Genomic DNA, 13,567 nt, shown 5'->3' with positions numbered 1-13,567 from the left:
AGATTCACGGACGGGCAGGATTCTACAGCCATCTGTAACCCGATCAACTGACTTTGGGCTCAGGCAATGGCATGAAACTTCATTTTATCTTCACAGCACCCAGACTTAGGAGTTAAAAATAGTTTAGGCTATATTGGCCTGGGTTATTTTTATCTGGAAAAATAGGGACTAGAAGCAGCACAGTAAGCACAGAAAGGAAAGCTGACCACGATAGGACAGAAACCCTCACGGACTTTCTAAACCCCTTACTGTAGATTTAGAAATGAGACGGAAATAAGGGGGAGCAGGGTGAGGTGTGCTGTGGTGCAGGGCAGTCGGGTACGACTAAGTGTTCATATGTGAATAATAAAAACCATGAACGACAACAAAAGGTGCTTTGCATAAGTCAGAACGCTATATAAACAGCCCCTCTGCCCTTCTTTCTGGAGAAGATACGTCAGGAATAAATGGTGTACAAAGTGTTTGAGAAGAGAGATCGGTGGGGGCACAGTGTTCAAGGAGATATTTGGGAATGGGATTTAAGGCAGGTCTTAAAGAACGCAAATGATTTAAATTGCTGGAGCAGGGTGTGCAAGTCATAAACCAGTGAAAGAATTCACAGATGTGCTGGGCGGAGTGAGAAGGGCAACAGGAAGAAAACAGGCTGGCAGAAGTAGTGCATTTGTCAAAGAGGAGAAGCGAAGACCAACGGACAGATGGTGTGGTTGTAGGCCATCGGTGAGCATTATGTGCATAAGAATCAAACTGTCTCCTTTAAGTAAAACTCAGGAGATGGGGCGCCTGGGTGGCTCAGTCGAAGCGTCCAACTTCAGCTCGGGGCATGATCTCACAGTTCATGAGTTCAAGCCCCGCGTCGGGCTCTGTGCTGACAGCTCGGAGCCTGGAGCCTGCTTCGGATTCTGTGTCTCCCTCTCTCTCTGCCCCGCCCTCGCTTGTACTCTCTCTCTCTCTCTCTCAAAAATAAATAAAAATATTTAAAAAAAGTTTTTTTTAAATGAAACTCAGGAGATTTCTGAGTAAGCTTTTGACAAATGTTGAATTTATAAAAGATGGATACAAGTAGTACGTGGAAAAGAGTGAATTAAGAAACAATAATACTGTGTAACAATCCAGGAGCAAAGTAATCAAAACCTCAATCAAAATAGGGCAGTGGAAATTTAAATATGATACTTACTGGATGCCTCACCTGATGAGCATTGTGCAGCACGGATAAGACAGGGGTCCCATCCTCAAGTGGCTCACGTTTAGGACAGGAGTCCCACCACTGTAGAAAGCACGCTATCATTGATAAGAAGTGTCACAGCAACAGCAACACATAGGATAGAATTGTAACTCTGCTTAGCGACTGGGGCAAAACTCCACTCACAGAAACCCCCCTACCACCTTTCCACATAGAAAGAGCCAGGGAAATGGACAGAGGCAGAAAGCAAATGCAGGTTCAAGGAACCTGCCAGAAGCCTCCGGTGGCAGGAGTAGAAAATATATGATGAGAAATGATGTTTTTTTAAAAAAAAATTTGTATGGCATATCAAGACTCTGGAGGAAACAAATATTTTCAAGCAGGACAACAACATGATCTGTGTTTTCGGAACGTAACACCAAGAGAGAATGGACGGGAAAGGAAACACACGAAAAGAGAAAAAAAAAATAGACTTTTGTAATAATCTAGACAGAAAAGAAGATGGGTCTCAGCAGGGCAGTGTAAATGGAAACAGGGACAAGACACAGGTAGGAAATAATTTTTAAATAGGTAAAATTCCCATAGTCATAAAAAAAGGTATGTTCTTCTGAAACATCATGCTCTTTTCAGACCTGGAGACTTTCAATGGACTTCCTCCACTGAAAGTGACTGAACTGCTGGAAGCATCAGTCTAAAGAACTGCTTCTTCCGGGAGACCTTCTCTGGCATGCAGGCTATTAGGGCCCCTCGAACAAGCTCCCACAGGATCTTGTACATCTGATCAACATCCACCACACATGGTATTGCTGGCTCAAGGTTGTCTCCCCTCGGACAATAAAACTCCAGAATGGCAGAGAGAATGACCTTGTCTTGCCTAGCACTGACCCTGGCATATACTGGGCACTCTGTAAATAGTTGTTGAAAACATAAAGGCAGTTCAAAGACAGGACCAGTTTTAAACCTGCTCCCCCACTCTCCCCACCACATAGCCCCACCAACCCTCATCCCCTCCAAGAGGAAACTTGGGAGGGCACTTCAGTCTTAACCATGCTGAGTTTGCAGTACTTCCAGAACATTCAGGTGAAGGTTTCCATTAGTCCTCTGCAGATGCCAGGGTAAGGCCAGATCAAGGACTCTGACAAATCCTACTAGCTGAAGTCATGGTTGTTCCTCTTCCTCTCCTCGTCCTCCTCCTTCCATTATTATTACAGTTACAACTAATATTAAATGAGCACTAACTGATCACCTGCTGAGCATTTCTCATGCATCATCTCATCTATCTTCAAACAAACATTATTGAATTAGGCGCTATTAACTCCTATTATACCAATGAGGAAGCTGATGCTTTAATTGTTAGAAAATGTGCCTAAAATCAGAGCACAATTAAGTAGCTAAACCAGGCTTTGAACACAGGCAAACTACCCTAAGAACCTGTGAGCTTCCCAAGCGCAAAGTGATAATCAGCCAGGGAGAAAAATGTGTTGACTAGAGCAAAGAGAGAAGACAAATCACAGACCATGAAGAACAGTAACATTTAAGGGGCACACGTGGCAAAGGAAGAGACAACTTAAGAAATGGCATTCACACCCTGTGTCATTCCTTCCCCTTGAGTGTGGAATCAATCTTGTGACTTGCTGCTAACAAAAGAATCCTGTACAGGTGATGGATGTCTCCGTGGTTAGGCTGCAAAAGCCTGCGACTTCAGTCTTGCTGGGGCATTCTGGGCTTGCACGCTTTGATGAAGTGAGTTCCTATGTTGGAGAGACCCACATGGCAAGGAACTGAGGCCCTCAGTCCAAAAACCCATGAGAAAATGAATGCCCCCAACATCCAGAGAGCGAGCTTGAAAGCAGACACACCCCATTCAAGCCTTGGTAGGAGAGTGCAGACCCTTGCCGACATCTTGAGGAACAGTGAAGGCAAGGATGAAGCTAGGCTGTGCCCAGATTCCTGATTTACAGGAATTGTGAGATAATAAATCCGTACTGTTTTAAGTCACTACGTTTTGGCGTAGTTTGTTATGTAGCAATAGGCAAAAGAAAAGTACAGAAACAGAGATGTTTCAAGTTCTTCCTACCTGTGTCTTCTGACAGCGATGAGGAGAAAATTAAGAACTGAACTTCAAGAAAAAACTATAGTCAGCGCTGCCTGGGTGGCTCAGTCGGTTAAGTGTCTGACTTCGGCTCAGGTCATGATCTCACGGTTCCTGAGTCCGAGCCCTGCGTCAGGTTCTGTGCTGACAGCTGGGAGCCTAGAGCCTGCTTCAGATTCTGTGTCTCCCTCTCTCTCTGCTCCTTCACTCGCACTCTCTCGCTCTCTCTTTCTCAAAAATAAATAAACATTAAAAAAAAAGTAACTTTTAAGACACCTATTTCAGAGGAATAGTGCGAAGAAGTCAGAGGAAGGCCCAACAGAAGGTAAAAACTTTCTAGAGCTAGAATGAAGGATAATTATAAGACAAAACTATAGACTCTGAACTTCTAGTTACGATTTATAGATGAGAACTGAGTACCTATGCTGAGAAAAAATTCAGATGCATGGTCAATCTCTGATTACTCCAAAATCTTCATTAGACCTTTCCAATTAATTGGCTAGATCTGCTATTTCCCACCTAGGTTTTATTATTTAGTCCTAAACTGAAGTTGTTTGAATTAAATTGAGAGTACAGATTCCTGGATTCTATAAGCTCATGTTCAACTCTTCAGGTTTAAAAATTTTAAAACCATTTCATACACAATAACCTAATGTTCAACCATACTTCTGGGCCCTCCCCTCACCCTGGAGTCAAAACCAAGGCTTCTTATCCTTCAAAGTCCTGGATACAATATTCTAATGGGAACTTATCAATAAGGCTATGAGAACTATTTCTCTGGCCTCTTTTCAGACCACTGAATATGGTCCCCAAGCAATCATAAATTTATCCCCTCCTTCCTTACTACAGGAAGCTATCACATCATCCTGTGTTATCTCTATATGTCAATGGGATTACTTTTGATATTTTACATTCCTTCTAGCTCTTCTCAATTTTCTATTATCGTTTGAGTTTCCACAGCATATTTACATGAAGGTGTTTTATTTCTGACTGTATCTGGACATTTAATCTACATCTTTGCTTGTCTCTCACATTGAACCACTCAATTTTCCCCAGTGTTTCCCTAGACTTTCCCAATCCGTGCAATTCTTTTTACATGATTTGTATCTGTAAGCCATCTTAAGTGAGCAGTTCATGCGAGAAGGCACAGCCAGGCTTGCGGACAGCACCAGAAATGCGGCAAGGTTTCCCGCAGCAATCCCTGCAGGCAGCCCCCGCGGTAGGGCTGACGGGAGCACACACTGTGCAAGGAAGCCATAAAGCCTCTGGAGAAGAAAAGATGGGCTGTAAGGTCAACAACGGTAGCAGCAAGCACAGCCAACTTGAAGGAATGTGCAAAAGAAGAGCGCAGAACTTTTTTCTGCAGCTCTGGCTGCAAAATAAGTGTCAACAAGCTGCTATAAATAGAAACTGAAAAAGTGGGGCAAGAGAAGAAAGGCAGAGAGTTAGGGCAAAACAAAATAATAATTATTTCCTCCCAATGCTCAAGCCAAAACCCTCGGAGTCACTCTGACGCCTTCCTTTCTTTCACACCTCACGTCAAATCCATCAGCGAATCTCACTGACTCCACTTTGAAAATATACCCAGAACCCAACCCGTTTTCACCATGTCTGCAGTTGCTACTCTGATTCAAGCTACCGTCTTCTAGAGCCTAGACGACTACAAGGATTTCCTCACTGGTGTTCTTGCTCCCCTCCAGTCTACTCCAACCCGGCAGCCACAGAGAGCTTTTAAAACAAACTCCCCAATGGCCTCCCCATCACCTAGGATAAAACCCACCGTTCCTGCCTACGAGGCAAAATCCTACATGAACTGCTCTTCCTTCTTCTCCCACTGCTTCACTGATTGCATCCTTACCACACCCCCTCCCTCGCTCTGCTTTAACCACAGTATTCCCAACACACCGAGCACTGTTGTATCTGCTCTGTAGTATCTTTACTTGCAATGTTCTTCTTGCATGTATCCACATAAGCCAGGTCCTCGTTTTGTTCAAGCGTCTCCTTAAATATCATCTTACTACTTTATGGATCCTAAGAGAGTACCCCCTGTTTACTTTTTGCCTTAATGTTGGCCTTGTTTACCTTCTGCCTTAATATTTGCCACCTAACATGTTGTATATTTACTTACACACTTGTTTATTGACAGTCTCTCCCCACCTTTCACCCACCTCAAGTAGAATTTAAGCCCTGTGAGAACGAGGGCTTTTTTGTTGTTGTTAAGGTAATCCTAACTCCTAGAACCGCAAAGTACTCACTTCATATTTGGTGAATGAACGAAGGACGGAAGAGATTATCAAAACAGGACTCAGAAGACAGGAATAAGGGGGAACCAAGAATACATACATTTCACTTTTGTAAAGAAATGGGATTTGGGACACTGAGTAAGGAAAATGAGGACTCCAAACACATGAAAAGGTTCTAGCAGTGTTAATGAGCATATAGAGACTACAGATACTATCTAAGCTCTTTGGAAACAGAAATGTGAGTTGGTTCTGGGAAAATGTGATAACAAAGTAGAAGACATTCCCATAAAGGTGGCAGAACAGTTCAGAGTTTGGACCAGGAAATACAAGTGCAAAAAAAAAAAAAAAAAAGTTTAAGGGAAGACTCTTTTGTTTGTTTTTGTTTTGTTTTGTTTTGTTTTTCAGAACGGAAGGCTTTCAGCTGGAATAAGAGTCCAAGAAAAGCTAGGAATATGGTTCAATAAATGACAGGAATGCCATCCCATAGTTACAGGGTTTCAAGTACAGAAACAAGGGCACAGTGGAAAAGGAGATAGCACACAAGCATGGTAGCAAAATGCAAGCACAGTAGTAAACTGCATCTATGAAAACCCTCCAAGCATGGATTCAAATGAAAGGGACTGAAACATTTGGTTTCACTTTAAAGTCTAAAGCAAAAAAAATGAAACAGGAGCAAAGCAAAACATTAAATAGGAGCACCCGGTGGCTCAGTCAGTTGCGCATCCAACTCTTGATTTCCGCTAAGGTCATGATCCCAGGGTTGTGGGATCAAGCCTACGTCAGGCTCTGTGCTGAAAACAAGGAGCCTGCTTGGGATTCTCTCTCCCTCCCTCTCTGCCCTTCACCTGCTCACATGCTCTCTCTCTCTCACACACACACAAAATAATAAACATTAAAAAAAAAAAAAAAAGATTCTCTCTCTGCCCCTCTCCCTTATGTTTTCTCTCAAAAAAAAAAAAAAAAAAAGACTAAGCTGATAACACTATCCAAAGGCATACCAGCAAGGCACAGGCTTCAGAAAACATTGGAGAAGATGAACAAACATAGATTTGCAGTCTGATAGTGAAAAAAGGAAGGGGGAGGAAAACAGAATGAAAGTGTAAATCAGAAATGCAGAGTATGGAAAGACAGTTCCTACTAAGGAAACATGAGAGGGTAGGCCTCCTTCAGGAAGATGGCTTGAATGTTGGAGGAGAGAAAAGAAGGTGAATAAAGAACATCTGGGGAAATTAGGGAGGAATTAACCAAAGGAGGAAAATTTTAAATAGGTCAGATAAGCCAAAGTGTACAATGAGAGGAATAAGAGGGAGAAGAAAAGGGAAGTTATAAATGTTCAAGCAATTCTCAAAAATGGTATGAAATACACCAAAATTAGTTAAGTAGGAGTATGTCCATTTTTCCAAGAGATGCAGCAAAAAGTTGCAGGTGTAAGAAAGAAGTGAATCAAACGTCAGTCTGATTTGTCAGTAAGGAGCTCTATGACCTTGAACAAGTCACTTAACCTCTCTGGGACTTATTTCCTCTGTTTAAAAAAGAAACGAATGTGTTGGTGTAGTGGTAGTGGTCATGTCAAACATGGGTGATCATTCTCGGTCTCTTCCCCTCTGGGTTATAAGTGGGGAAAACACAGGAAAAGCATAGAACTCTTCCAGAAAGAATCAGAAAAACTGAAAACTTTTATGATGAGAAGAGTAATAGTTAACAAAGGTTTCACAACCTTGCTTTAAATTTTAAAAAGTGCCTTTATATGTATAATTACGTGTACTCCTCACAGCAAGCCCTCAAGGCAGAAAAGGCAGGTATGGATTTAACGCCACTGTGCAAATGGAGTCATTCACCGAAGCTCAGAAATATTAAGCAAGTGGCTCAAGGACACAGAAACAGTGGCTGATCCAGGAGCCCAGCCAGACTGAACAGCAGCACAAAGTCCAGCCTCCTTCCACGTTCAGATGCTGTCCTCTTGTGTGACTAAGGTCTCATGGGATATTTTTGCAGCTTACTAGGTAATAGATGAGTGAAGAATTATCAACGTGCAAACAAAAAGCCCCTTTTGATTTAAAGTTGTTTTTTTGTTCAATTTCTAATTTTGAGAGAGAGCGCATGCGCAAGTGGGGGAGAGAGGGAGAGGGAGGGAGAGAGACAGAGACAGGGAGGGAGGGAGAGAGGGAGGGAGGGAGGGAGGGAAAGAGAGACAGAGACAGAGAATCCTAAGCAGGCTCCATGCTGTCAGTGCAGAGCCCAACACGGGGCTCGATCCCATGAACCATGAGATCACGACCTGAGCCGAAATCAAGAGTCAGACGCTTGACTGATTGAGCCATCCAGGTGCCCCCAAACTCCTTTTGATTTAAAATAAAATTCCTTAGGGCGCAGGGGTGGCTTAGTTGGTTAAGCGTCCAACTTCGGCTCAGGTCATGATCTCACGGTTCCTGAGTTCAAGCCCCGCATTGGGCTCTGTGCTGATGGCTTAGAACCTGGAGCCTGCTTTGGTTTCTGTGTCTCCCTTTCTCTCTGCCTCTCTCTCTCTCTCTCTCTCTCTCAAAAATGAATAAACATTAAAAAAGATTTTTAATGAAATTCCTTTACAGTTAAAGGAGTTACGTTATATGTGAACTACATGCAAACTAACCCATTATACATTTTCCTACAAAGTTGACCTTGATTCCCTAACAACCTATGAAGACCACTCTTTCAGTCCAAACGAATCTCTTTTAACTGTAAAGCACTACAGTGAAACTGTTATTACTGCAGCTGCCATGTTTTCAACCTTTTTGCATACAGAATAACGGACTTTGATCTTTAAGACTGATTTAGCTATTAAAACATTGAACAGGCTGCTCCCCTTTATACATGGTGGATGTCAAGAGTACAGAGGAAAGTGGCAGAAGTGGATTGATAAGGAAGTTTGGTTTGGTTTGTAACATCTAGGACTGTCACATGTCTACAGCAGTGATGATAATCCTCATCCTATTCTTTGCTCTAAAAGCCATAATCAGCCATAGCAGACCAACTATGACACTAACAAAAAAATCTTAGATATATATGGCCTTCTTCGTAGCCTCAACCTATTTTATCACTCCCTTAAGGTTCGGCATTTCCCCGTGATCCCCGCTGGTCTGCGCTTCTTATCTCCACCCAAGTCAAGGCCCTTATGATTTCTTAAGTCCACAAATCAGCAGACCATGATTTCTCCCTCCTGAACACCACTGCCAGCTAAAGAAAGGGTATGAGAAAGGAAAAAGGATCAAAGGTCAGTCTAAGGGCAAAAGAGGGGAAAATCCCAATAAAAGGACCAGAGAAAGTGGAAACTTGACGCGGGTTACATCAGTGTCCTTGTGTATTACTTCATCCTTCCCTTGCAATTCCTCTTTTAAAGCAGTTGGACAAACAGTGAGCCAGAGAAGCATGCCTGAAGTAGAAACTTGGGAAATCAGAGTCTAACGCTCAATGAGCCACAACCAATTATACCTCATCTGATTATCAGGCCCTCAGACACACAAAGACCACACAGTAGATAATAAAAATAAAAAAGGACATCAGAATCTTGGTCAGAAAACTTCAGTTTAAGTCCTGGTATGCTGCATGATTTCCAACAAGTGCACGATTCCCTGAGACTCACTTTTCTAACCTACACACAGGAATAACATGTCAACAATCTATTTTACAGAGTTGCTGTGAAGAGCTAAGTGAGAAATACACTACACGTTTGACGCAAGTAACTTTTTAAATCACTCTAGTGTTGTAAAGGACAATAGAATTCTTCATTGAAGACCCTCTCTCTAATCCCACTGTGTACCCATATTCTGCCCCTCTTACAAGTTATCCCGAAATGACCAACACTGAAATGGCTAGTTTTAAAATGGCTTTGCAGACACTGAAATAAACATTTGAAATAAGCATTGTGTAGTCACCTAATAAAAAGTTTATAGAGCCCAACCATAAAGTACAGTTATTCATATACAAGACTACCACTGTCAATAAAATCTACCAAATTTTAGTTCCGGTATGCTAGGTAATCTACATCTTATCTATATCCTACCTATATGCACAGTAGTAGAAAAGCCTGGGGCTTGATATCTGAAGGACCTAAATTTGAATCCCAGTGAGGTTATCATTAAGTGGTAGGCCTTAGGCGAGTCAGACCTGAAACCTTCTCAAATGGAAATTAGGAATACTACTACCTACTTCATAGGATGAAGATTATTGTGATCATGTCTCTCCTGGGCTTAATCTGGTACCTAGTCCACTGTGCTAGCTCAATGCATGGTGGCTAATAATCTGATTGCCTTCCCATTCCCTCATAGCAAGATATTTGTTTTTGGTGTTTTTTTAAGCAATACTAAAATTACATGATTAAACACGCTTAACAAAAACTCTCTCAACCAAATACAATGAAGGGGATTCCCAACAATAACTCACAGATTTTCAAACTGTGCCCTGAAAATTAATGTGAGGAAAGATCAATCCAAAGAGTTTAACAGTCTGACCGTCCTTCAGCAAGTCCTTTATCATATGACAGTATGTGCAGTCAAGTGATTTAAAACCTCAACTACTGCTCCCTTCAGCCACTGGGACACCTGAGGAAGGAGCTCCCCATGACAAGCAACTTCTCTAACAGCTGGGCTGACTAACAGCTCTAACACCTGTCCCTTCCCTGAGGACAGGTGAAAACAGGGAGAATAGGAGAGGGCTTAGCTTAACTTGGAAAGCTAAATTAACTAAGGAAAGCAGATCAAGGAAGATTTAGGACATTAACTTCTTCAGGACTTCACCTTAAGCTTATGCCTCAACTAACTACTCTGGTCAGTCCGCACAGAGCTATATTAATATCCCTTCAAGCTAGTTCCTGTCCTGCTCTAGAGTCCGTGACTATATTCAGATCTGATCTATGACAAAGTTTTTTGTTTTTTTAAAATATAAATGAAATTCTCATTGAAGACCAAGACTGAGGTCTAATCAGACCCCTTTTTCTCTTCCAGCTTAACATTAAGAAACTGCTCAGTTTTTCAAACTACATGACCTTCAGACATGTGCCTTCATCCACTAATAAAGCGGCAATATATAAATCAGACTTGGCGTTGTATTTTCCCCCACAAGATTTTCATGTTTAGAACTTTCCTCATTGCCTTATGCTCAGCCTTTCAGTCAGCCTGACAGTCACCCACAACGACAGCTAAAAAAGACGCCCTGACAACACACAAAAGAACCAGAGGCAAGAGTCAGCATGCGTGCACAAACACACACATGTGATGATCTCCTAAGACAAGCTCTCAAAACTCAAAAAATCAGACAGAGATTGATGGTGGAGGAGGGTGGAGCAGGGTGGCCTGGGGAGGAGCCGGATACAAAGAAAAGATTAAGACCTGGGAAGTAAAATGAAAAAGAACTGGGAGAGAGTATTAAGGAGGGAAGAGTCTCCCATTTACCATCTAGAGGAGAGAAGAAGGATTAGAGTAGGTACGAACTAAAGAATCTGTTGGGGAAAAACAAGAGAAAACAAAGAGATTCCACCAAATTGAGACTTCAGAACCAGCCCTCCCTCCTGCTCCAATTCCGTGTTGTTGTTGTTTTTTTCTTCCAGGAAGCTACAACACAGCTTTTTCAACAGGAGGATTACACTAACAAAGCAAATAAAGGAAACCTCTGCTAAAAATGTAACCTACCTACACTGAAAGGTCTAAAGACGGAAATACTTCTTTCCCCGTTTTTTGTAGTGGGTTTCAAAACAGAAGGGACAGGAAGGGGGGAAAGAGCAATAGTGAGAGGGGAGCAGCCAAGCTCCCGAATATGAAGAGTCTTTGGACTACATGCCTATTTTAAGTTTATCTTTTCGTGGGCAAGTTGGCAGATTCTTAAACTAAACACAGCATTCCACTCTGTAAACCACAATCTGAGCCCTGGCTCCAACACCACAGAGAATTGAGGGGCATATGCAGACACAAGGCATATCCAGAACCAGCTCTTGCTTTGGGTCCTACCCTAATATCCCCAAACCGGGAGGCTAAAACTCCAGTCAGGTTTGAATGGACTAACAGTGCAAGGGAAAAGGAGGGGGGGGGAAAAAAAAGCCAAGTGAAAGGGAGGGCCTAAGTTTAGTCACAAAACCATGCACTTAGGCTTGTCAACGGGCAGTTAAGTGGAAAATAGTGGACACAGAGAAAGCAGCTACCTAGATAAGCACCTACTGCACGGATTATATCCCTTTTTCTTATGGGGGTGCTACACAAGAAGGAAATTACTTTTCTACAGAGAAGCCATGCTCCTCTGCCCTGAGCGGCTCCCGTCGCCGGGCAGGGGGGCTGCCCGCCCAGTAAGAGATGTCCAGCGCCACCCTCTAGCACTCACTTACTTTCGTCCGGCCATTGATTTTGTAGTTGCCCAGCTTCCCGTTACAGTGGCGGATCAGGTCGTCCATGCTGCTCATGAGCCGCCCGATGGTTTCGCAGCCGGGCTCCTTGCCCTCGATCCAGGTGATCTTATCGCCTCGGATGTCCTTGGACGAGTCACTCTTCTGGCTGACCAGCTGCCCGTCCGTGAACTTGCCGGTGTCGTGCAGGGCGCGCACCTCGTCGCCGATCTGCTGCCCGGTCTCCTTGCCCAGGAAGTCGTCCACCACACAGATGCCGTGCTTGTTCATGCACGGCACGATGTACTCCAGCGCCAGCTTCAGCGCCGGCAGGGGCTTCGTCTGCCCGTTGGGCCGCAGGCCGCCGCCGTGGCTCAGCCCCTCGCCCGGCGTGTTGCTCGGCGGGTACAGGTTCGCCTTCTCCTGGTACTGCGACGCGCGGGCCAGCGCCTCCTCCTTCGCGGGCTCCACCTCGGCCGCCGCCGCCGCCGCCGCCTGGCCCTGGCCGCCTGCAGCCGCGCGAAGCGGGGGAGCGGCCGCCGCGGGGTCGGCCGCGGGCTTGGCCTTTGCCTTGGCCGCGTCCCCGGCGGCCCGCGCGCCCGCATTCTCGACGGCGGCGGCGCTGTCCCGGCGCGGCACTGCCTTCCTGGCCTCCCTGGCCCCGGCCCCGCCGGCCCTGGGCGGCGGCGCGGAGGCGGGCGGCGCGGAGCCGGGGTGCCGGTGCTGGCCCGCTCCGGGGCCCGGGGCGCCCTCGCCGCCCTGGCACACTAGCTTGTGCTTCTTCCAGTCCTGGCGCTGGTGCTCCTTGCTGCAGTAGAAGGAGCTGCGGCAGCGGCTGCAGCGCAGCAGGTTCTCCATCTTCCCGCACAGCTCGCAGTACTGCCGGTCTCGCTCGCTCGGGCTCGGCCCGCCGGGCCCGCCGCTGTCATTAGCCATGGCGGCGGCGTTGGCGACGGCGGCCGAGCAGGACGGGTGGCGGCCGGAGGGCCTCGCCCGGGGCCGGGGAACGGGCGGAGCGGCAGAGGCCGTCACTGCGCCACGCACCCGCCACTCCTCGCCTGAGGGAGGCCGGTGCCCCGCGCTCTCGGCCCGGCCGCTGCCTCGTCCTCGGGTCCTGCCGCGCAGCGCCGGCGGCCGCCTCAGCGCCTCATCGCTGCCGCGAGCTGAGGGACCGCGGCCTGCGCGGCGGACGGCGACCTCCGCTCGGGCACGCGGGCCCGGACGCGCGAGATCGGCCGCCCCGGCCGCCGCCGCCGCCTCACCGTCCGGGGCTGCCCGGCCCGGCCCGGCCTCTGGAAGAGCGCAGGGCGTGCGGGCGCCACTCGCTCTGCGCGCTCTGCACGTACACCACGGCCCTGCCGCGACCCGGGCGGGCGGCGCGCGAGGGCGGAGGGGGCCGAGGGGAGGGCCGAGGGGAGGGCCGAGGGGGCGGCGGCCGAGCACACACGCTCGGGCGCGGGCGGCGCCGGGGCCGCCTCCGCTCCCCCGCACGCGGCTCGGCGGGGCTGGGCCTCGGAGTCGGTCCCGGCGCCCTGCCCCCGCCCCTCTGCGGGCTCCGCCCGGGGCGGGCTCGGGACGCGGAGGCCGGCGCGGGGACGCCAAGGGGCAGGCCCGGGAGGGCGGAAGGGCGGGGCCGCTCGGCCGCCGCCGGGCCCTAAGCCGCGGACGGTGCCTACACCTGCTGGGGGTTGCGGCGCCGAGCGGGG

At 46.9% G+C, this 13,567-nt stretch overlaps 1 protein-coding gene across 3 annotated transcripts in view; it reads right to left on the bottom strand.

The window, feature by feature from the left end:
• Nucleotides 1-13,349, bottom strand: part of EGLN1 (egl-9 family hypoxia inducible factor 1) — a 57,360-nt gene extending 44,011 nt beyond the window's left edge. The window contains exon 1 of one of the 3 annotated variants that reach the window (XM_086679685.1): nt 11,865-13,349. In XM_086679685.1, coding sequence (XP_086535811.1) covers nt 11,865-12,797 — 933 coding nt within the window. In that variant the 5' untranslated portion in view covers nt 12,798-13,349. The remainder of the gene's footprint in view (nt 1-11,864) is intronic. The other 2 variants (XM_086679684.1, XM_025915006.2) reach the window with 2 other exon arrangements.
• Between the last annotated feature and the right edge of the window lie 218 nt (nt 13,350-13,567).

This window comes from Puma concolor, chromosome D2 (genome assembly GCF_028749965.1).
Source record: "Puma concolor isolate L17-30 chromosome D2, mPumCon1.1.hap2, whole genome shotgun sequence".
NCBI classification, from domain to species: Eukaryota; Metazoa; Chordata; class Mammalia; order Carnivora; family Felidae; genus Puma; species Puma concolor.
The sequence above is the reverse complement of the archived record's forward strand: the minus strand, read 5'-3'. Positions and strand labels throughout refer to the sequence as shown.